Source organism: Populus alba, chromosome 1 (assembly GCF_005239225.2).
Source record: "Populus alba chromosome 1, ASM523922v2, whole genome shotgun sequence".
Taxonomy (NCBI): Eukaryota; Viridiplantae; Streptophyta; class Magnoliopsida; order Malpighiales; family Salicaceae; genus Populus; species Populus alba.
This window is the reverse complement of record NC_133284.1, coordinates 42,755,946-42,780,080: the sequence shown is the minus strand read 5'-3', so window position 1 is coordinate 42,780,080 and position 24,135 is coordinate 42,755,946. Positions and strand designations below refer to the sequence as shown.

Here is a 24,135-nt window from a genome sequence, read left to right as displayed (position 1 = left end):
ATAGAAAAAGAGAATGATGATTGCATTTTTTAATAAACAAAACCATTAAATCAACCACGAAACATCTAATTTCTCTTATTCCTACTCAAAATAAGCTTCATGATATGCACCTATAACCTCTATGGACACATCAATGTTATGAAGAAAATAGACTCCCTAGACTAACCATTTCTCTTTTTGTTTCATAAATCAAGTAGGCCTACCATTTTCATATGTTTTTCCCACAAGTGTGTCTAATTGTACATTTAGGCAGAAATATAGACCTACATAAAGTAACCTAATTTTCTAGCCTAAAAATACTCACAATTGACAATTTAAAAGGATATATTTATCTTATTGGTCAATATTTATTTATGAACGCATATTGTTTTAGTTGACCAAATTAATATGTGAGTGTATGAGTGAGAAATACAATAATTTTACTATTGCGATGTCACAATCGCACAAATGAATTACCCTAACTTCAAACACAACACACAAGATAGTATAGAGCAAGCAAGGGGTCGATCCCACGAGGAAGGTTCAAATCAGATTTTTATGTTAGATGTTATGCAATTTGGGGGGGTTTAGACGTTATCTAGACTAAAGCAAAAGAAAATAGAAAACTATTAAATGAAATTTAATAAAATCAAAAAATTATCAAGAGAATAAACCTTAGTCGCAAGCACACATCCACCTATAGAAATCAGAACTGATCATGGAAACGAAACTGTTGCGATGTCACAGTCGCACAAATTAATTACCCTAGCTTAAAACACAACACACAAGATAGTATAGAGCAAACAAGGAGTCGATCCCACGAGGAAGGTTCAAGTCAGATTTTTATGCTAGATGATATGCAATTTGGGGGGGGGGGTTTGGACGTTATCTAGGCTAAAGCAAAAGAAAACAGAAAACTATAAAATGAAATTTAATAAAATCAGAAAATTATCAAGAGAACAAACCTTGGTCGCAAGCACACATCCACCTATAGAAATCAGAATTGATCATCAAAACGAAACATCAATTTATATTTTGAATATTTATCTCTTCTTAACATTGGTTAGTTAACGGATTCGCCGTATAACTAACCCTAACTATCAAACAACCACAGTGTCTGCACTAGTAATTTAATTCAATGACAGCCTTAAGAACTAGATAAGTTTATTAATCAATAAAACATAACTGTCCGCAGTCTATGTTTGATTTGATTGAATGTTCTCCCTAAGATTAATAACGTAGATCTGCCACAATTATTAAACTTAGTTGCTTCACAAGTTCATATACCACAACTCTGGTTTTGATATCAAACTTAGCAATAGATTGTCTATAATAAAACTTAGAGTCCGCTCTAGTAATTAAAATAAACAATCATAGAAAAAATAAGCATAGGAGAACAAACATATTCATCTTATAAACTGAAAAGAAAAGGTAAAATAAATCTCACAGTTCTTAAAATCTGAAGGTTTTCGTGTCTTTGCAACCAAGAAAATGAGTTTTGCATTGCATGTTTGTTGAATAACTAGTCAAAAACATGGAAGAATGCATGATTTAGGGTTTCTTAGAGGAGGGGGGCATTTTTCTCTTGTTGGATGGCTGCCTCCCTTCTCTTCTCTCATTCTTTTTATATCCTATGAAACCCTAGTCTCTATTTTACAAAATAATCCTCCCTTAAGTAGATTGTTTACATTTAAGTATTTCAATAACTATTTTTCTTAAAAAGAAGAAATAGTCTTGCATGAAATCTTCAAGCTTTGACTTAAAGGAGTTAAATTGCTGAAATAAAAACTTGGATATCAGTTTAGATGTTCTAGAACGTAATTTGGACTCGTTTCTTCACGAAACCTGCTTGCTGGCAAAATTTAGTTGTCATATTTGAAAAATCACATCTCCCTCATATGACATCATTTTTTGCTAAAATTTGGAGCGTTTATAGGCCTTTGAGTCAAGAATCTAAAAAAAAGAGTTTGAATCAATTGAACTTCTATAGCTTCATATATTCAAGTCGGAATGATTGAAGGTTAACACTAGCAAATTGCGATATTTGACTTTGAAAGCTGCGATTTCCATGCTCTTCCTTATTTTATTGTCTTGCCTTAAATGTCCAGAAAGGTATGGATATCATCTTTTTAATGCTACTAGAATCACTTCATTTCAACCTTTAGAGTTCACGTTCTGCACAAAACATCGACTGAAGGTCAAATATGCCAATTACCTCCAATTTACTCCTTTTTGCATCTTTCATCCAAAAGTGCCTTCAAAACATAAAACAAAGAATATCAAGGCATTTTATATATAAAACATATGCAAAACACTAGTTAAATGTGGGTGAAACTATCGAATAATATGGTTGCATCAGAAACATCAATTTATATTCTGAATATTTATCTCTTCTTAACATTGGTTAGTTAACGGACCCGCCGTATAACTAACCCTAACCATCAAACAACCACAGTGTCCATACTAGTAATTTAATTCAATAGCAGCCTTAAGAACTAGATAAGTTGACTAATCAAAAAAACATAATTGTCTGCAATCTATGTTTGATTTGATTAAATGTTCTCCCTAAGATTAATAACATAGATCCGCCACAATTATTAAACTCAGTTGCTTCACAAGTTCATATACCACAACTCCGGTTTTGATATCAAACTTAGCAATAGATTATCTATAATAATAACTTAGAGTTCACTCTAGCAATTAAAATAAACAATCATAGGAAAAATAAGCATAGGTGAACAAACATATTCATCATATAAACTAAAAAGAAAAGGTAAAATAAATCTCACAGTTCTTAAAATCCGAAGGTTTCCGTGTCCTTGCAACCAAAAAAATGAGTTTAGCCTTGCATGCTTGCTGAACAACTAATCAAAAAGGAGGAATGCATGATTTTGGGTTTCTTAGAGGAAAGGGGCTTTTTTCTTTTGTTGGATGGCTTCCTCCCTTCTCTTCTCTCATTCTTTTTATATCCTAGGAAACCCTAGTCTTTATTTTACAAAATAGTCCTCCCTTAAGTAGAATGTTTACATTTAAGTACTTCAATAACTATTTTTCTAAAAAAAAAAAAAAATACCTTGCATGAAATCTTCAAGCTTTGACTTAGAGGAGCTAAATTGCTGAAATAAAAACTTGGATATCTATTTAGATGCTTCAGAACATAATTTGGGCTCGTTTCTTCACGAAACTTGTTTGCTGGCAAAATTCAGCTGTCATCTTTGAAAAATCATATCTCCCTAATATGATAGCGTTTTTGGTTGAAATTTGCAGCGTTGATAGGCCTTTGAGTCAAGAATCCAAAACAATTGAGTTTGCATCAATTGGACTTCTTTAGTTGTAGATATTCAAGTCGAAATGGTCGAAGGTCAACATTGGCAAATTGAGAGATTTGACTTTGAAGGCTGGGATTTTCATGCTCTTCCTTATTTTATTTTCTAGCCTTAGATGGACAGAAAGGTATGAATGTTAGCTTTTTAGTGCCACTAAAATCTCTTTATTTCAACCTCTAGAGCGCACGCTCTGCACAAAACATCGACTGAAGGTCAAATCTGCCAATTACCTCTAATTTACTTCTTTTTGCATCTTTCATCCAGAAAAGCCTTCAAAACATAAAACAAAGAATATCAAGGTATTTTATATATAAAACATAGGCAAAACACTAGTTAAATACAGGTGAAACTATCGAATAATATGGTCACATAATCTACTTTAAAATTTCTTCCTTCATCTTCTTCTCTTTAATATATGATATGCTACCAAGGTGTGAACGTACATTGAAAGTCAAACTTTATGTTAGAACCTAGATATAGAAGATTTTCAATCTTACATAATATTTGATTCTATCATTTCTATTATGTAATTTCTGGTTTATCTCTATAATAAGCAATTGACTTTTTCTCTCTCAAAGAATTGAAGCGTAGAATGGATCCATATCGAAGTGTTCGTCTATTTCCATAATGATATGAATATTTGATTTTTTTCTTAAGAACCCGTTAGAACGAATGTCTTAACAACTTGTGTTCTAAATTCAACTAGTTTTAGTCAATTCGATATTACTCCTCCTTAACTGTTAGCATACTTGTATTTAACTCAATTTGAATATTGCTAACAGGTAGTAAAATAACTTGAATTCCTCACAGTGTTTTAAGATAATATTTTTATTTGTCTTTTAAAAGAATAACATTTCAAAATCAATTGTAGCACTAAGATATTTTAAGATTCTTTTAATTGTTATAAGATGTGATTCTTTAGGATTACATTGAAATCTAACATAAACACCAACACTAAAAGCAATGCCAAGTCTACTTATAGTAATGTAAACTCCTTATCTTGCTTTTATAAAGTGTAGAATCAACACCCTTACTTATATAATTTGAGCTAGTTTAGACATACATGCTCATAGGTGTATAAGCATGACTCTTTCCTTAAATACCACACTTATTAACCATATTTCTAGCATACTTAAATTGAGAAATAAAAATTCAATTTTCACTACATATGTTTAATTTATATGCCAAAGAAGAAGTTTAACTCACCAATCATACTCATTTCAAATTCAAATTTCATTTTTTGGAAAACTCATGAGAAAATGAATTGCAAATAGCTATAAATATAATGTCATTAACATAAATCTAAGAAATGAGTAGATGTTTACTAGTTTTTCTTACAAAAAAAGTCTTGTTAGTTTGTTCTCTTTTGAAATTGTTATCTAACATATATTTTGTTAAATATTCATACCATGCTCGCAATGCTTGTTTCAGACCATAAAGGGCTTTCTTCAACCTATATAAATGATCAAGAAACAAATGGTTAGTGAAATCTTTGGGTTGTTCTATATAGACCTCTCATTGTAAAATTCCATTTAGAAATGCACTCTTGACATCCATTTGATACTGTTTAAAATTCAAGTGATAAACAATTGTAAGTAATATGCAAACAAATACCAAATGAGATACTAGTGTAAATGTTTCATCAAAATCAATCCCTTCGACTTGAGTGTATCCTTGTGCCATTAGTCTTGCTTTGTTTCTTATGATTATTCGATGCTCATCTAATTTGTTCTTAAAAATCCATTTGATTCCAATTATGTCATGACTATCAAGACATGTAACCAATTCTCATAAATCATTTCTTGTAAACTAATTTACTAAATTTTTTCTTTTATCATTAACTCATTGTATAATTTATAAGTCTACGTTCTACGTTTTTGTTTTTATTATTTTTTGCATGCCACTACTAGAAAAAAAAAAAAAAGGGTCAATAACATCGAAAATTAGCAACGAAATATTTCAGATGCAAATGTAGCAACAGATTAGTAATGGATAACACATATACTAAATTTTTAATATTAGCAACGGATTTAGCAACATAAAATCAGTTGCTAAAAAATAAATTAATATATTAAAAATGAACAACGAATTATCCGTTGCTAATACGGTGGCACACAATTTACAATAGTGAAAAAGTCAATGTGCTGATAAAAAGAAAATAACAGAATTTGACTTTTATATAACAACAACAACAACGTGTCAATAATTAATTGGTACAAGTATATCTTGCAAAAAACACAAAAGAAAACCTCACACTGGAGACGATTACCAATCTCAAAATCAAACAAAACTTTCATTCTCCAAATAAAGAACCCTAACCCCATCAATTTGTCCCTTTCTTTCTTTATCAAAAACCCACCCCATCTTCTGTTACTTTCTCTTAAATTATTATCCATGAATATGTAATTTTAAGACATCCTTTTTCAATAACCCCACTTTTACTTTCTTAACTTCTTTTGTGTTGTGCTCCCAAGGAATCATCTTGCAAGGAACATATCTCATCTTGCAAGGAATTTGGTACAAAAAATTAAGACATGTATAATTAGAAACTCATATTTGAGATATTTTATTTGTAATTTAGAGAGAATATATTTTATTTTATTAACTAATTTTATTGATAAAAAGAATAATTTTGTTCAATCTTTTGCAAATTATTTGTTAAATATGTTGTCATCACATGCTAATATTTTTAATTATTAATGTAATGCATCAAATATGGACCAAGGTATGTCGGTACCTATGGCTTCATTTATGCCGTCACATGTGGCTCCACAGATGACGACATCTATGTATCCCCTGTCTAATCCAGTATATCAACCTAGGTCTCGACCAACATATACCGGTCCCACCTTATGATAGTCAGCATTGTTTTGGTTTGTTTCCACCACCTTTATGATAGAACATATTTATTAAATTGTGACTTATCTATTTTGATATAAGTTTAACGAGATTTAGAAATTTATTTTTATTTGAGTTATTATTTTTTATAAAATAAGTTCTAGTATTAATTTATGTTCTTTATATATTTATCTATAATTTTTGAAATATCCACAAATAATTTAAAAAAATTCAATAGATGGGAAAAACAACTTAAAAAATTCGAACAAATCAATAACAAATTAGCAACAAAGTTTCCATTGCTGATCAACAATGGATCAACAACGCAATATCCGTTGCTGATCAGCAATGATGATTAACAATGGAATATTTGTTGCTGATTTATACAATCAATAACCTAATTTCAGCAACGAATAATTTGTTACTAAACAATTAGCAATTGATAATTTGTTGTTAAAAAATTAGCATATATAATTTGTATCTAAAATTATCTGTTGCTAATTTTGTTGTTAAATTTTATCAGCAACAAATTTTAATATTATGTATAATGGATTAGTTAGTTGTTAATAGGCTTTTTTTATTATTATTTTTAGCGTGCAGCTTGCTGGCTACCACGTTGACCGGCACAAATTCTTACCGACTTGGTAGCAGCAAATTATTATCCAAGAATTAACAATATAATCTCTCATGGTGAGGTTTATCTAAAGTATACATTCCTAAATGGGAAAATTCAAATCAAATAGGAGTGTGTGTGTGTATCTACAGACAAAGGCTTTAATTGAGATCCAGTATATCTATATTTTCCAAAACTTTTCCATAAAACCAAATTGATTATGGAAACTGGGAGTGAATTAAGGAACCCATATTTATCCTATATTATGTACTAATTATAATTAATTATAATTGGGAGGTAACTTACATCACAATTTCTTCGGTTGTGATTTATAATATGGTAAGTCGACTCCAAGAATCGAAAGGCCCTTTAATTATTTACCTTTTTATGATTTCTTAAAAATATGTTCTTGTAATAAAGGTTGAAATATATCTGTGAGAATTAAAATAGAGGAACTGCAATCAAAACATTTCCAAACATATTTCCCTAACCATGTCAACTTAATCAATATCATGAAACCGTATCGACTGAATGCCAAGAAATCAAAGCATATGCAGAATGTTAGTGATAAACAAGGTAACAGAACGTTTTTTCAACCGTCAATATATATATATATATATATATGTGCACACAATCTCCTCATAATTTACAAGAAGCAAAAAGTTCATTAACATTTTGAAAAAGAACAGGCGGAAAGATGGGTTTGATTTTGGCTTTTGTTAGGGTTTTGTTTCTTACGTTCCTTTTGGTCTGGTATACTGATGCTGGAGCTAGCAATGGCTACAAGGTTTTCAATGTGAAGAAATACGGTGCAGTCTCCGATGGAAAGACAGAGAATAACAAGGTAATAAATAAACCATTCATTAATTTGATATTTCTGGCCATTTCAGATAATCATGGTTCGTAGGCATAACTATCACTTGATATCTTAAGGGTCGATTAAGTTGGTTTATTTCTGTTTTCATGGCTATTTCATCTTGGGGGACTTTGCAAGTGTGAAGAGGTAGCTATTAAAAGAAGAAGAAGAAGAAGCAACCTCCCTTCTATGAATTAATGTTCTTGTACTGTTTCATTTCCAAGTTTAGTTGCTTTATTTAGTGCGTGCTTGCTGATCACTGCCTCAATATATACTAGATTTTCTTTTGTCTTTTTATAAAAAATAAGCACATGCTTATCTTTCAAATCAATTTGAGTTTAGGCGTTCTTGAAAGCATGGAGTGAGGCATGTCAATGGCATGGAAAGGCTATGGTTTTGATCCCAAGAGGAGTATACATTTTGGACTCAGTGCTATTTTTAGGTGAATGCAATGGTTACATGGCATTTAACTTGAAGGGGATTTTAAAGCCGAAAGGCAGTCTGCAGACTTCTGATCAGTGGATTACTTTCCGGTATATTAAAGGGTTCTTCCTCGGAGGCGGTGGTACCTTGGATGGGGAAGGATACAAGCATTGGAACCGCCATGATTGTCTCAAAAACCTTAACTGCCATCCTCTTGCCATTGTAAGTTCATAGTAATATCAATTCAATTAATGCCACAACGCTCTAGATTCCCATGTACAAGTTAATTTGGAACACATTTATCTTCTTTCAATGGGGGATTTCATTGAATCCTTGAATTAGAGGTGAAGTATATGCTCGTTTATTTAGTATCTTGAGTTAAATATGCAAATCATCTAATAATTTTTTATATTTTGGATCAGTCATTGAGGCTCGAATTTATCCAAAATGGGATGGTCAGCCATATAAGATCAATCAACAGCCAGAACGCCCATATGTCACTCTTTGGGTGCGTCAACTTAAACATGTCTAATCTTAGACTATCAGCTCCAGGTGACAGCCCTAACACCGATGGGATCAAAATTGGGAGCTCAGAAGAGATTAAGATTTCCAAAACAAGAATTGGCACCGGCGATGATTGTGTAGCTATACTCTCTGGAAGTAAGAACATTAATATTTCTCAAGTTCATTGTGGCCCTGGGCATGGAATTAGTGTTGGAAGTATGGGAGGGGAGGGTAGTGTGACAGAGAGTGTGGTGGGAGTAACTGTGAAGGATTGCACCTTCAACGGTACAAGTGATGGCACAAGAATCAAGACATGGGCTTCCTCCACCACCGGTGTTGCTTCCAATTTCATATATGAGAACATTCGAATGATGAATGTTGCCAATCCTATCATTATCGATCAAGATTATTGCCCTTACCCTCCCTGTGATATGAAGGTATTATCTTGTTCATAACCAAGCTTATTTTACAAGCTCTTTCCATCACCATGCATGATTCTTGCCAAGATTTTCCTAAAATCACATGTATTATGTTGTTTCAGAATCCATTTTTTGCGTAGGAGTTCTCTAATGAGTTGATATGTTCTTGTTTCATGGGAAGCAAGCAAGTACTTCGCCTAAACTTTCTATTCTTTTCCTTTCATGTTCATAGACTCCCTCACGCATTCAAATCAAAGACATTACATTCAACAACATTTGGGGCACCTCTGAATCGAATGTTGCAGTTACTTTAAATTGTAGTCGAACCGTTCCATGCAAGAATATACTGCTAAAAGACATCAGTTTTTTCCATGGTCGTGGAGGTTCTGTAAGGTCGTTATGTTCCAACGCCAGGGGTACTTCTTATGGCCGTCAAAGACCACCCTCTTGCTTCTAGTACCTGGATTTGGCTTGACTGCACATAGTTCTTCATTTTGTATGTTCAGATTTGGAACTTTGGTCTACCTTAATAACGTACAGTATCTAGTTTACTTCAGTGATTTAGTGACTTTTGACGGTACTCATGGATGAAACTGGTTTTTATCCATATTTCTTTGTAATATCACTGAGGTTTAATGATTTTCATTAAAAAAATTAAGGTGGTTATTGAAGCCTTGTCTCTTGGTTTTGCATATTGAGTTGAAATTAGACTTTCTGTACATATATCTTGTCTTTTTGCCCCCCCTTCTTTTATGCATGCATGATGTTGTGGCTTTGTAGCATTGCGCAATCAAATCAAGACACCTTCGGCCAGAGAATATATAGACTGAATTTTGTAGTATGAATAAAATGAACTCGATCCCTTGCTTTATATATGTAGCCACAGAAATTTTCAATAATTTATTTCACTCAACAAAAACTTCTGAAAATAAGATTTAGTTTCACATATGGTGAATGGATGGTTATGGTAATTTGTAGTCTCTTATGGAGGAATGGAACTGCAAACTACTAACATTTGTTACTTTGTTTTATTCCCGCTGATTTTAAGTTTTGAATTGATTTTAATAGTTTGTAATATCGGGGATAAGCATAAGGAATTCTATGTTATGGCTGCATGTAATATTTTTAATCCAAACTTTATGTATATGCACTATTATTTGAATAATTGATTAAAATTTTTGCATAAAAGTACTTTTTGAGCATGTTATAAATTGTTAGCATCATACAAGTTATAAATTGTAAGAGCACTGATAATTATTCACATACGAATTGATTGTGTCTACAAGAATTTTTGTTGGATCTAAACTTAATACTTCCTAATCCATGTTTTTGTGTTTTGTCACAAATCAAGCTGGAGAAATGCTGTAAATTATAAGAACATTGATAATTGTTCACATACTAATTATTGTCTCTATAGGAATTTTTGTTTGATCTAAGCTTGATGCTTGCTAATTCATGTTTTTGTGTTTTGTCACAAATCAAGCCGAAAGGGGAGTAATTGTATGAATATTGCTTCACTTGCAACAACATTAGTAAGATTGTTTTTTTTTATATGATTTTTTGATTTCTTTTCATATGATTTTTCTTTTTTTCCAAGTGTTTTGAGTATTATAGAATTGTTGATTTATATTAATTTAATTATTTTATAGTTTTGTAAAATAGAATTTTTTTAAATATATTTTTAAATAATTACTAACATGAAATCACTCATGGTTTTTCCATGGGAAATACGAAGAAATGAAACGGATAATTTGTTTTTTTTTCATGCTTTTTTTGTCAGTAAATCTATCGATAATAATATTTTTTTTATTATTAACAAAAGAAAAAAAATTACCGACCGACAGATCATTTTTGTCAGTAATTTTGTTGGTAAATTAAATTACAACAAGAATGATAGTACAAATACCGAAACAGAAAATTTCATCGGTAAATCTAAAAATTGTGATAGTGAGATAAGTTCAGATAGAGAAGAAAAAGTTATCAAAAAATAATTTTATCAGTGTTTTAGTAAAACACATATGTTATCAATGTAACATACTAGGAAGCTTGAAGATTATCTTTATCCTTATCATATAAGAACATGTATATAAGGAGGTTAAGTCTAAAGAAAAAGGTGCTTTCAGATGAGAGTTTCATAACATAAAAGTAGCAATTATATTGAAGTAAGTGTGCCAATCAGCTAAGGAGTTCACACAAAGTTACACAACATATATTCTTAACACATGATGAGTGTGTAGGAAATTCTCAATTATAATTGATACTTGAAGAGTTGGAGAGCCTGCAGATTCCTATAAGGAGTTCTTATGTTAATTGTTAACAACGGATGTTCTAGTTAGATGACAACAGTTTGAAGATCATCATGATATACTGGCAAGTACTATGATAAGAGACATGATGTAGTTCACTGTCTCAACAAGTAAGGTAGTATAGACACAAAGAGTTTGTGATCAAAATACTTCTCTTGTAATTTTTCAAATTAGTGAAAAGTTATCTATCTTGAAAGCGTTTTTTTTTTTAATCTTTTAAAGAGTTATTCAAAAGGTTTTCCCTTCGTAACTAAATATGGTGCATTTAATTTTTTGTGTTTTTTATTTATTTGGTTTCTAAGTGTTTGCAAAAGTGTTATCAGATCATTTGTTAACAAGTAATAAACAAGAAAAAAAACTTTCTATATATAAATGGGTTAGAATTGACTTTCTTCAACTTTAACCCATTTGAGATTGGATCTTTCTATTAGATTTTGTAGAGTTTCATCAATTAATTAATGAATTTTTTCATATGAAAGTCATGTGACTCGTATATAATTTTTTAAAAAAAAAAAATTTTTTTATTCTTGAATCCAAAACAACTTTCTAAAGTTTTGTTGTTGTTTTTTTTTCCATGGATTTTTATTATAATTATGGATATTTATATCATATTTTAATTTTTTCTATTTTCAAGGTGAAAAATCATCTAAGAATTCAAAAACAAGTCAATAAGTCAAGGATTTAGATCAATTTGTGCCCAAGTCACATCACTTTTATGTGCAAAAACCCTATAATTAATGAATGAAACCCTACAAAATCTAATAAAATGATTCAATTTTAAACAAGATAGAGATGTAGGAGGTCAATTCCAAATTTTTTAGTTGAAGGAGCAGTTTATATATGACTTAAAATTTAAGGTTTAACCGATTTAGCCTTAAAAGATTCATCTAGAGTCCAGGATAATCTCAAACTTTTTATGCAAATCATATAACTTCTAATTAGTCCTATATTCCTGAAAAAAAAAAAAAAGGGTGCAATGACATTGGCATTGAAGAAGCCTAATGGTTGGGACACTTGTTTAAAGCGTAGATAGTATGGCCATATAGGATATTAATACTTCACTAAACCTAAACTATATATCAGAGTGGAGAATGAAAAACCAATTCAAAATGTTTGCAGAGAATAAAATTGAGAATAGTCGGTGAGTTAAAATGAAAAAATAACATTGAAAAGACTAAGAATATTGAGAGAGAAAAAATGTAAGCAAGTTGTAAATTTAAACTAGCAAGACTAAAATAATCTCTTATACTAGCGATTAATAAAGTTATAAGTGTGCAAGAACTACCTAATCAATTCCTCGAAGACTTTGAGTAAGAAAGCAACAAATATTTTTTGCTTTTAAATGTCATCAATTTCAAGTTTTCATAAATTTTAGGACTATTAAAGATTTACATGATTATTAACTTTAAAATTCATAAAATTAATTAAGAGGTACACGCAAGCTAATCCATGAACACCTACTAATTCTATTAATGACCAGGTTATATATATATGAGAATTACACAGGAGAGGACATTTAACTCGTGAGGAAACAGAAACAATGGTTAAAGAAAGGTTATGCAGGACAAGATTGAAGAATGTTGCTGCCAAGTTTGTGCCTAGGGATAGCAATTGTACCCTTCTCCTCTTACCCAAACAAAAACCGGGAATAGAGAGACTTTTGCCAGAGGATGTTCTCTGACTTGATGGAGCTTCATACCCAATTAAAAAATGTAAATAATATATTATATTTATAATTTTTTCAATATATGTCTAAAATACAATAATTGATGTAGTGTTTTTTCTAAAATTATCCTGATTAAGTTTGTTTGATAAATATAAAACATATTAATTATCATAATAATGTATCTTATTTTAAAAAAAATGTTCATGAATGAAAACTTTCATTATAAAAGAATTGGAAATCACCTTTTTTATATAAATAGAGACGGATATGAAAGTTAGAAGGCCTCCATGAAGATGGAGACTCTGCTAAACTTGCTAATTGGCTAACATAAGAGCCAGAATTCCGGTCTCTATTTACCATTCCACAGTAGCCTTGAAAAGCCCTAGTATTGGATTGTCAAGAACAAATTAAAGCCAAGCCATGACAATCCTTTATGGCCATAGATCGCTTCTCAGAAATTATATATATATATATATATATATATATATATATATATATATATATATATATATCATCCTTAGTTTTGAGACAATGAATGCTGTTCATATTGCAATATTGTTCTTCCAATAAATGGTTAGACTCCATGGCCCCGAATTATTGTCTCGGACAGGGACAGACAGTGCAAGCTGTTTTTTGAGAACTTTAAAGTGATTAATGAACTTTAAGACATTACAGACAACAATGTCACTTCAACTCATATGGTGGGTATCAAAAATATTTAGAGAAATGGAAAGACGTCCCCTTATTTTACTACTGTATTTGGATTTTAATGAAGAGTTTTTAAGGCCTCGATCTTAATCTTTATGAAAAAAAATAACGGGACCCTATGGTTGAAATTTTGCTCTGCTAGTTAATACTGGAGAAAAATTGCGGTGGTCTGATAAGGGGTAGTTTTGTAATTTTCTAAGATACACGAGCTATGGTGGACCTCCTCTAGAACATATGATCTAGGAAACTGAATTTATGTTAGAAGGGTGCTACATTTTATCTAAGGTGTGAATCGTGGCGCCTAGGAGTGATTTCTAAGAGCTTTGTTTTTTCCTTTTTCCAGATTCCAGATACTCAGCAAACACATCCGAATCGTCATCCATGACCAGTTCCATCATTTCCTAACCCATTCAGATCTGGCTATGACTTGTAAACCTTAATATTTGAGTGTTGTAGCCAAGAAGGTCTCCCATCATTCATGGTTGCTTGAAACGTTATCTTTTTTTCCTGAATCAATGCCCCCTCCACAACTACAAGGATAGGACACCAAATTACTGCTGCAAAATGCACTAAAAATTTATTAAAAGAAATTACCTGATCAAGTTATATGCGTCTTTAACCGCGATCATGACAGATGCAATTGAAAGTAAAATTAAGAAAGCAGATGAAATGGTTTAAGCAAAGGGATGGAATTAAGGTAAAAGGTCCTCGGAGACTGAGACAGTCTTGTAAAAACTTCAATTTGAAGCAGGCAACATGTTTCAGTCACATTAAAAGTTTCGGTTGCGATGGAAAAGATGGAAACACTGAAACAAGAGAAAGTTTCACCATCCGTTCAGCACAACAGAGTTCCTCTTAACTAGGAAATAACTGAATTCTATCCAAGGGTCTTTGACTCTGGTGATTAGTTAATGCATTGCTGGGCGAGTAACTCGCGGCCTCACGGGAGTCTTTGAAGGACTTACCCTAAAAAAACTCAAATATTTTAGATGTGTTGGCATTGGCTTAGTTCAAATCCTCGAAAAAGAAAATTCAATTCAAGTTCAGTGACAATATACCTGACAGGCTGGGATCCCAGGGCCATCCCACTGCAATTCAGTGCGATGATGGCACTTTCTGCCTGTTTACAAAATCAAAAGAATCAGAAAAGAGCAAGATTGCAAAAGGAAAGGAATGGCAGTTGTTTGCATGATTAAATGAAATCAATTGGGAGCATCATAGCTAAATGTTTCATCTTTGCTGTCTATATTAAACATTATGATGATTAATAATACCATGCACATAAATCGTTGCAGTTGCCAGCAAGATGCAATGCAGTTATTACAATCAACATCAGCGGTAAGCAATGCTTTTTCTTTTTTTTGCTTTTTTTGAGAATGTAAGCACATGATTAATAGCTCCATCATAAGAGGAAGAAGAAGAAGAATATAGGGTATATAGTACGTACTAGTGCAGCTTATATAGAGATTACTGTTGCTATCTTATACCCTCTCCAGTCCTATCAATTTCCCTGTCTTACACAACTATCTGATATTAAATCTAACTCAACACCAAACTTTTAGAGGTATGCTAGGTTCCACTTTCTTCATAATGAATCATTAATCACCTTTGTCAAATTGAATAGCTTAAACAACCTTGGAAATAAATTAACACTAAAACTTGTACAATACTCTCTCATTGCATCCATGAAAATGGTATTTTATAGATACAGGGCATGATTTTTAGTCTCACTTGCTAGAAAACGTGCAACACTCAAACATACAAAGGCTGAACCTACAAGAACGAAAATCTGACAAGCAAGGAAAGGACACACAGCATGACAGCAATTCACAGTAGAGAGAAAAGGTTGGTGAAGGTATGTGTTCACAAAGTAAATGGAGGAAGGAGGTGTTGGAAAAGTGGGAGAGAAAATGAGTGAGAGTCAATAAAATTCAAATCTTTAGTAAGTCCAGTCAATAAGATTTTTTGATAGATAGATAGATACAAGAAGGAACATATTACATGAAAAGAAAGGATACACAGCAATTCACAATAGTGAGACGGGTTAGTGGAGGTATTTGGTCAAAGAGTTAAGGAGGTGAGGGTCTCAATAAAATTTAAAACTTTGGTTGGTCCAGCTTCTAAAATACTAGAATAGCCCTTTTAAAATTTTCACCTTTAATGCACTGTTAAGATCCTTTAAATAATTTTGTAGCAAGTTCATGTTATTGAGCCAAGGCTGCACTTAAAAACCAAAAAACTTCGGAAACTAGTGGATCGCTAGACATGATCAAAAATCCTAATAGACCAAAATCTTAAAATAATCAAATTTTAAATATCATTTGTCCGTTAAATCCCAAGATTACTCTCCTAAACTGGTATGAAATTCAAAAGATTTGAAGACCTTGAAATTCTAAAAACACTCCTAAAATTCCATGAAAAGTGATGCAGTGCAACAAAATGCATTCAATATAGTCACAATATATTCAGCACTTAGTGTCAGTACTACCTCTCCCACATCCATGGGCAGGTCCTAGAAGTGTATCCTGCATGAACATAAGGAAATACAAGATGCAATAGGATACTAAAAATATATATAAAATCTAATGTGATGCAACTTCCATGAAATTTCCATGCATCCCACTCAATAACCACCGATCACAACAATTGTACTTCCAAGTTGCCCAAGATAGCATACACACAGCCTCTGCCATCAACAAACAGGACACTACAAGGGTAAAATGGTGTGATAGGCTGCATATTATGTGGAAAAGTATATGAACCCTATTCTTAACATGAGAAGTTTATTCTCTCTACATTAAGTCTAACCATGATACAGAGTTGAAGAATGACTACTTGTATCTCCAAATAGGTAAAACAAAAATCCATAACAGAAAATTGAAATCAAAATAGTCAAGATAGCTCCCATACTCCCTGCCCCCAAAACTCCTCGATTTAAAAATAAAGAAAAACACAAAAACAAAACCAATGGCAGTTCATTCAAACCAGTACCAAGAAAAGCCAGGCATGTTTACACTATGTCAGCTATTGTTGTGTGTGAAAAACACACATGAAAGAATAATTTTGTTCATTAAGGAAAGTTTGTGCAAACCAGCAAAATTAAAAGCCGAACATGCTTACAGTATGGTGCTTTTGTTACATAAGAGTGTGTGTGTGTGTGTGGTAACAAAACCAATGGCAGTTCATTCAAACCAGTACCAAGAAAAGCCAGACATGTTTACACTATGTCAGCTATTGTTGTGTGTGAAAAACACAGATGAAAGAATAATTTTGTTCATTAAGGAAAGTTTGTGCAAACCAGCAAAATTAAAAGCCGAACATGCTTACAGTATGGTGCTTTTGTTACATAAGAGTGTGTGTGTGTGTGTGTGTGTGTGTAACCACACCAGCCATCAATTTCATAAACTTGATGCAGTTTCAAGAATTTTCAATAACATCAACATCATAGCTTACCATAGCAAATTCAACAAATGCTATACGAGTTGAATGCACGTGATCCCCTAAAAGTCTCAAGCGAGTAACCTGTCAATAAAACAAGACAAGAGAAAGAGTAGGGTCACTCAATGAACAACTCTTGGCATTCACTCGTATGAAGGGGGAGGGGGTGGGGATGTTTTGGTGCTATGCTCACCTCACCACATATAGATTCAAAGAAATTCTTGACTTCAGCTTGAGAAACCTGCATTTACAATGAACTTCATTAACTGGAAGAATTTAAATAGGAGTGAAGTTGTGAACTAAATCAGCAAGCATAACAGTACAATGGCAATATCAGAAGACAATTGAGCCCATAATGCCAAGAGACTCAAAAGTTCATCAATCCATTTAATGCAAGGAGGAGGTGTTACCTTTTTATCGATGTTGGTACAATAGACTGTCCTAGTGCACATCTCCCGTTCATCTTCAGACTGCATTTAGTAAAAATGTTTGTATCATCAAGAAAACCACCTCTCAAGCATCAAAAATTATCCACTTGCTAAAATAGCACTATCATGCAGAAATTAACACAAGTTAAAAGTGACAAAATAAAATCCATTCATACCCTAGGGAGGAATGTAGGATTCACTGGAAGGATAGCAGTTTTTGAAGGTAGCACTCTGACTGGATAGTATCCTAGCATTGTCCCACCGAGGTTTAAAGCTGCTCTTGCTCCTTCTGTTGAAATAAATCCAACTTCTCATGTAAGAAATACTTATAATTACATATAGATTGTGCAAATACAAATACATATGTTAAATGATTGCAGGCAGCTGTTCACTCACGCTCATCAGCAAACTCCACAAATGCAAAACGAAGAACTGAATGCGGATCACCACAAACCCGGCAATCAACAACCTTCAATCCAACATATAAATACTGATGAGATAGCAAAAACCATGCTCATGAAAAAAAGGGCATGCAGCTTGAACAAAAGGGGGCAAGGTAATGCATTTCCTTTTGACATGCCCATAAAGGCAAAGTCTCAAGACAAAAGCACAAGGGTATAGTAAAAGTTATAAACACCATAAAACACATGGAAGGAGGAAAATTGCGGCTAAAGGACTCAAGGAGCTGCAGTCCAGGAACTAGGACGCAAGCACCGGTTGGTTATGAGTCTTTGGAATTGTGAAAATCTGTCATCTTGCTAATTTTGAACCATTTTTTCAGGTTACCTCAATTTATATGCAAACAACCAAATATCTCATGAACTACGAGAACCAATAGATTGTAGCTCATAAAATCTAATTAATAATTCTAATGTGAAGCCTTAAGAGTAAATTATAAATTAGTCCCTCTAGTTTTGAGAAACAAATTAATTAGTCCCCCATGTTTCAAAACCTAATTATTTAGTTTATTGACCAGTGATGACCATGCTTAATTTAATATTAATTTATTTAAAAAATTGTCTTCTTTTCTTATCAATATTTCCATAATATCTATTTATTTTTTTCCTTTTTATATTTTTTTTAAATTGGAAAATAACATAAAATGAATGAAAAGTATTAAATAATTAGTTTTTGAAAAGGGGGGACTAATTAATTCATTTCTCAAAACTACAAGGACTAATTTATAATTTATCTGAATTTTAAGCATTAAAAAAAGGTGGCTCTTGTGTGAAAGCAAAGTTAATGAATGACAAAATGTGAAAGGGAAACCATCTACTGAACAATTACAAGAAAGCAGTAACAAAATAAGTAAATCCTCAATCATTAAGTTGGTTCAGGGTTATAATAAATTTCAACCAGTTTTGTGTGTTACACAAATGGTAGATAATCCTAGGCTATCTTGTTATTTATAGCCCGGGCTGAGAATTTAGGTCACTTCTTCATTCTTCAATACAAGTAAATGTGGAACCTGACTTGTAAACATCCTTCAAAATATGGTCTAAGTGTTTGCATGTGAGATAAAATAAATAAAAAGGGGACTGTTAACCATTGGTAATAGCATGGACCCAACATATTATGGATGAAAACAAAAAGAAAAAGTGGAGGCACAAATTGACAAATAATGAAATACAAGACAGTACTAAAACACTCACCACAAATTGATTATGTGCATATCTGTACATGCACATAATACACCTATAACCTCTGGAGAGATAAAAATGCTTGCCATCATGTTTGTATGGAAACTATATTGTATGATAGAAAGATGATAGCAGAGATCCATTGAAACTACAAATCTTTTAAACTATGAGAAGATAAAAACTTCACAAGCTCTTATGCAACATAAAGTCATTATAATGTAATAAAACCAGCAATATAGAACTGATAATATAAACTGCAACTCTCTAGCAGAAGTTAAAATAGTGAGAAGAAGAAACATGTCAATAACAGAAACACTCGAGCCCAGTTCCATAAATAGCATCCATTATGAAAACTACACACTAGATGAAGATCAAGAAGGAAAACATAAATCTCCTAGTCAAAACATCGCCATACTACCACAACTAGCTTGAATTTTATTAAGTCCAATAGATTTTAACAAATGTGTGAAACTATCAACAGTAATTCTAAGAATCCAACACTACCAATTAATAAAACAAATATATTGAATTGGTAAAGTAACAACATAAAAAATATTTTTTTATTAAAAATTATACTCAAATGCAAAATCTGAAACCAATTATGAGTATATGGAACTAAGAGACCATTTAGGATTGCGGTGCAAATCACATTCCACAAAAATTCAAAATTTTTTTTTTTTTTTTTTTTTGCTTAAATTTAATTATTTTTTTTATGTTCAGATCGTTTTGATGTGTTGATGTCAAAAATAATTTTAAAAAATACAAAAAATATTATTTTAATGTATTTCTAAATGAAAAACAACCGTTACCACACTCTTAAACACACCCTTAGCAATTAACTGTGGGTGCCAGCTAACTTGTGTTTTTTCTTTCAGCTTGCGTGCCAACCGAGAGCCCTTAAATATTATTAGTAGGATTAATAGGAGCTAAACTGGAAAAGTTAAAGTCCTTCCATGAACCTTGATCAAACTCTACTCACTCCTACCATCAATAAAAGAAAGGAAAGTTAATCCCATAAGTTGTGCATAATTCAATTTTTTTTAGAAAGGAAAAATATAAAAGAGAAAGAAAAATGTGCAGCAACACTCATGAGTTGAGGTTAAAATGGTATGATTCAACTGGATTAGGGCACATAAAGAATGCTCCTTGTGATTTAGTGCCAAATGGCAACTTACACCTAACAGCAATTTATACCTCACATCAAGGGCAACGTCAAGGCAAACTTTAGGTTTGCCTTCCATGGAACTTTCATGGTATGGTCCAAAGAATTAGTGGTCCCCAGAAAACATAGCAATGATACTTGAATTGAACAAATTCTTATTGAAAACAAATGAACAAAACTCTAAGAATTTCCAAACTAAAGTAAGGACACCATATCTGAGAATTTGGCATGTCTTCATCCTTGTTCCTTAGAATGACAGGAAAAATAATGATCACAAACCGTGGAAAAACTACAGGAACCAATTGATCAAAGGAAAAACACACCACATACGAGCAAAATATCAAGCTAGCACATATTCCAAGTTCTAGTTCTTTAGGATGAACTAAACACAACTAATGAATAAGGAAATGAAATCCACTTTGCTGGGGGGAAAAGATCATTTTGAAGTGAAACAGGGCCATCATGATAATAAAATTTAAAAATTAAATTAAATTAAAATAAACGCATGATGAACTAACATGGATCACCGAGATTCGGAATTATCCTTATAGTAGAAACTGCCAAATAACGAATTAACATTAATGAGGATCGTAACTTACTTGTCCACAACCACTAAATAAGCCAGCAAGCCGCTCTTCAGTTACCTAAATTGTGAACCAGTTTCTCTAAACTCAGAACAGAAGAGCAAAACCACTAGCTATAAAAATCGATGCATCAAAGTAGCGTAAAACTTTTGCTATGGAACTCAGAAACATACATGTTGATCAATGTCAGAAACATATACTGTTCGTCTAATACTGTCTTCTTGTTGGGCTCTATAAGCTCTCCCATTCAACTTCCTCCTCCCCTGGTTAAAGTTATTTCTTTTCTGTAAAAACACAAGTAAGATTTCAGCAAACATAACCAAGAAAAAGAACAGATAAAATAGTTACAGCATGTCACCAAAGCTTCTCTCATAGTTTTCCAGTGGCCTTGCCATATTAATTCCGAAAAAGAAATGTTTGCTGAAATTGCCAAAATCTTAAAACTTTAATAAAAAACACGGAGAAAAAAGAGGAAAAAAAAAATCTATCCCCGGTTGAATAAAAGGCCGAGCAGCTTAGAACTAACAAACATGCAGAGTGATCTTACCGACGGTTAAGAAAAAAATTGCACGGTAAGAAGTAAGAACTACAAAATCGAATTAATATTATAAAATTGAATTAATTCAAAGACAACATACCATGTATCAGAAACCCGCTTCTTAACATATAAATTAACATTATAAAGAAGGATTAATACACGGTAAGAACTACAAAATCGAATTAAGACGTAAAATGAGGAAACCTATCTTCTAATTCAACCAACCATATTAATTTAGGATCTGATTAAGATAACAAAGCCCTTATATCATACCCAGCTAAAATCATATTGACCAATGATTAACAAAAAAAAAATTATAAAAACCTAAAACCCCAGTTATCGTTGAAATCATAATGGCAGTTATGATATTCAATCCAACGATAACATTACAACAAATTGTTAGCTAATTTTAGAAATCAACAACATAATTTTTATCGCCGAAAACAAATGGATCAGTCATCAAATTCAAAATTTGATACATAGATATATAACCTCAAAGAGTACAAAAAATAGGGAACTCCAAAATCTGGCAGAATCCAAAAAACCCATTTGTCAAAAACACAAACAAAACCCAAATAACGCAGAAAAAAAGAAGAAGAAGAAGAAGAATTGACCAAACACCAATCAAAACTAAATGGAACCAATTAAAAAAATATAAAAAACAGAAATGCAAGATCAAAATGGAAATGATCAGAAACAAAAAAAAAAAAAAGTACCCTTTTAGGGAAGTTGTCATTGGCCGATTGCTTAACAGGGACTGCAAAATTGTTGAAATGAAGTTCGTTTGGATTATTTTTACTATAAGAAGATGGGAAAAACTCCTTAGCCAAGGGATTCAACTTGGTGAACATATCCACAAGCTTTTGGACAGTGAATTCAGATTCTGATGTTGGCTTTGTTTCTGAGTCCAAATTATTGTTGTTATCATTTTTGTTGGCGGCGGTGGTGTTGTTGTTGGAAGCCACTGCAGCCTCACTGGTAATCTCAGCAACCGTAGCCATGGATAGATGCTAAAAAACCCAGAAACCAGAAAGACCTTAACTTTATTTATTTATTGGAAATCAAGAAAAACAACTGAGCATAAAATCCAACCAAGTTTTTTTTTTTTATTTCTATCAGTGAAAAAGAAAGAGAAGGAGAAATAGAGGCAAGATCAGCTAGGAAGAGGAAAATGTATAGAAATGTAATAAGCTTATAGAGAGAGATTAAAGGGATATGATGATGATGATGATGATGATGAATTCTGACAGAGATTATACATATTAAGCCGAAATGGAAAGGAAAAAAAAAAAGTAGGAGGAATGAGTGATCAAAGTTGTTAGTTCTATTTATTTATTTATTCTGCAGTGAGAGAACGAAAAGAGAGAGCGAGAGCGAGAGAGAGAGAGACAGAGAGAGACAGAGAGAGAGTTAGGGTTTTTGGCAGTGGGAGGTGAAAATGCGAGAGAAGAACATTTGGCTTTTTTATTTGTATGTTTTTTTTTTTTTTTTTTTTTTAGAGAATGTTCCCTCTTACTCGAGAAAGGGGGAGAAGAAGAGAGAGAGTAGAAAGGGAGGAACGTTAGAAATGGAGAGGAAGGACAGCTGCTAACGTAAGATGACTTAAGCAGCTAAAGTTGTTGTTACTTTGTTTGTTTGTGAGAGAGAGAGAGACTATGGATTCTGATATGTCATCTGTAACTGCTGCTACTATTATGGGTTTGTTGGGATTGTCATTCCCTATCCTCTCTCTCTCTCTCTCTCTCTCTCCTCTTCGTTTTTCTTTTTTTTTTTATGCGTAATTACAAATAAATTAACTTCACTTTAATGTTTTTTTTAATAAAAAAAAAAAACCTTCACTTGAATGTTTGTGTGGCTGACTGACCGCTCACCCAAAAAAGAATAGTACACTTTTGCATTTTTTTTTTTACATGTTTGGACTTAATAATTTTTTAATCTAAATACATTTTAAAAATTTAATCTAGACTATCATGTTAGAATTTAATTGACAAATAAAATTTAAAATTTATTATGCGGCGAGTTTAAGTTTTTTTTAATAAATTTATGTTTTTTAATATTATTTTTAGATTGATTGAGTATTAAGTTTCATAATTTGTTTTGTTTTGTTTTTTATAAAATTATTTTAGTCTTAAAAAAAAAATCTCAGTATTGATTTGACACTTGATTTTGTGATAGTTTATTTTTGTTATCATATAGTTAAATAAATAATAATTTAGAAAAAAAATAAGTTATTAATCTCAATGGAGTCCATACTCAGTTTACAGGTTTGATGTGTTGATCCAGGTTATCTAATTCACAGTTTTAGTTGGTTTACCATCATACATGATATTTTTTTTTTTAGTTTTTGATCTTTTAATTTTTTTAATTATTTTTTTTTATTTCAATCTTATTCAATATTGGATTAGTTGAGAAATGTAATTCATAGTTTTTTTTACTATTTTTTATAAGATTATCATGATTTCAAATAAATATCTTTTTTAGAATTGATACTCGACTTTAAAAGCATCTAATGTTATCATAAAATTAAATAAAAATAATTTACAAAAATAACAAAGTTACTAAACATATTGAAGTCCATGACCCAGAATGCAAGGTGATCGGGGTCGATCTAATTTGCATCGTCCTAATAAAAAACAAATTGTCATCTTAAAGTATTTTTAAAAGTTATCTTATGTTTTTACTAGTCATCTAAGTTATATCTGAACCC

At 31.9% G+C, this 24,135-nt stretch overlaps 2 protein-coding genes across 3 annotated transcripts; one reads left to right on the top strand and one right to left on the bottom strand.

The window, feature by feature from the left end:
- Positions 1-7,453: 7,453 nt before the first annotated feature.
- On the top strand, positions 7,454-9,549 carry LOC118027476 (exopolygalacturonase). Its single transcript, XM_035030851.1, has 5 exons — positions 7,454-7,600; positions 7,955-8,257; positions 8,458-8,976; positions 9,191-9,351; positions 9,465-9,549. The coding sequence occupies exons 1-5, from the start codon at positions 7,454-7,456 to the stop codon at positions 9,547-9,549; spliced, it is 1,215 nt and encodes a 404-aa protein (XP_034886742.1).
- A 4,759-nt stretch (positions 9,550-14,308) lies between these two features.
- Positions 14,309-23,068, bottom strand: LOC118063557 (polyadenylate-binding protein-interacting protein 9). Of its 2 annotated transcripts, XM_035077616.2 has the most exons (10): positions 22,145-23,063; positions 21,064-21,174; positions 20,906-20,950; positions 17,901-17,973; positions 17,681-17,793; positions 17,487-17,546; positions 17,270-17,317; positions 17,092-17,160; positions 14,697-14,758; positions 14,309-14,604 (listed from the first exon to the last, which is right to left on the bottom strand). In XM_035077616.2, exons 1-10 carry the CDS (start codon positions 22,427-22,429, stop codon positions 14,547-14,549), a joined length of 924 nt encoding a protein of 307 aa, XP_034933507.1. In that variant the 5' UTR covers positions 22,430-23,063; the 3' UTR covers positions 14,309-14,546. The 2 variants fall into 2 exon arrangements, with proteins under 2 accessions (XP_034933507.1, XP_034933509.1); XM_035077618.2 differs by lacking the exon at positions 17,092-17,160 and having other exon boundaries at positions 17,275-17,317; positions 22,145-23,068.
- Positions 23,069-24,135: the final 1,067 nt, after the last annotated feature.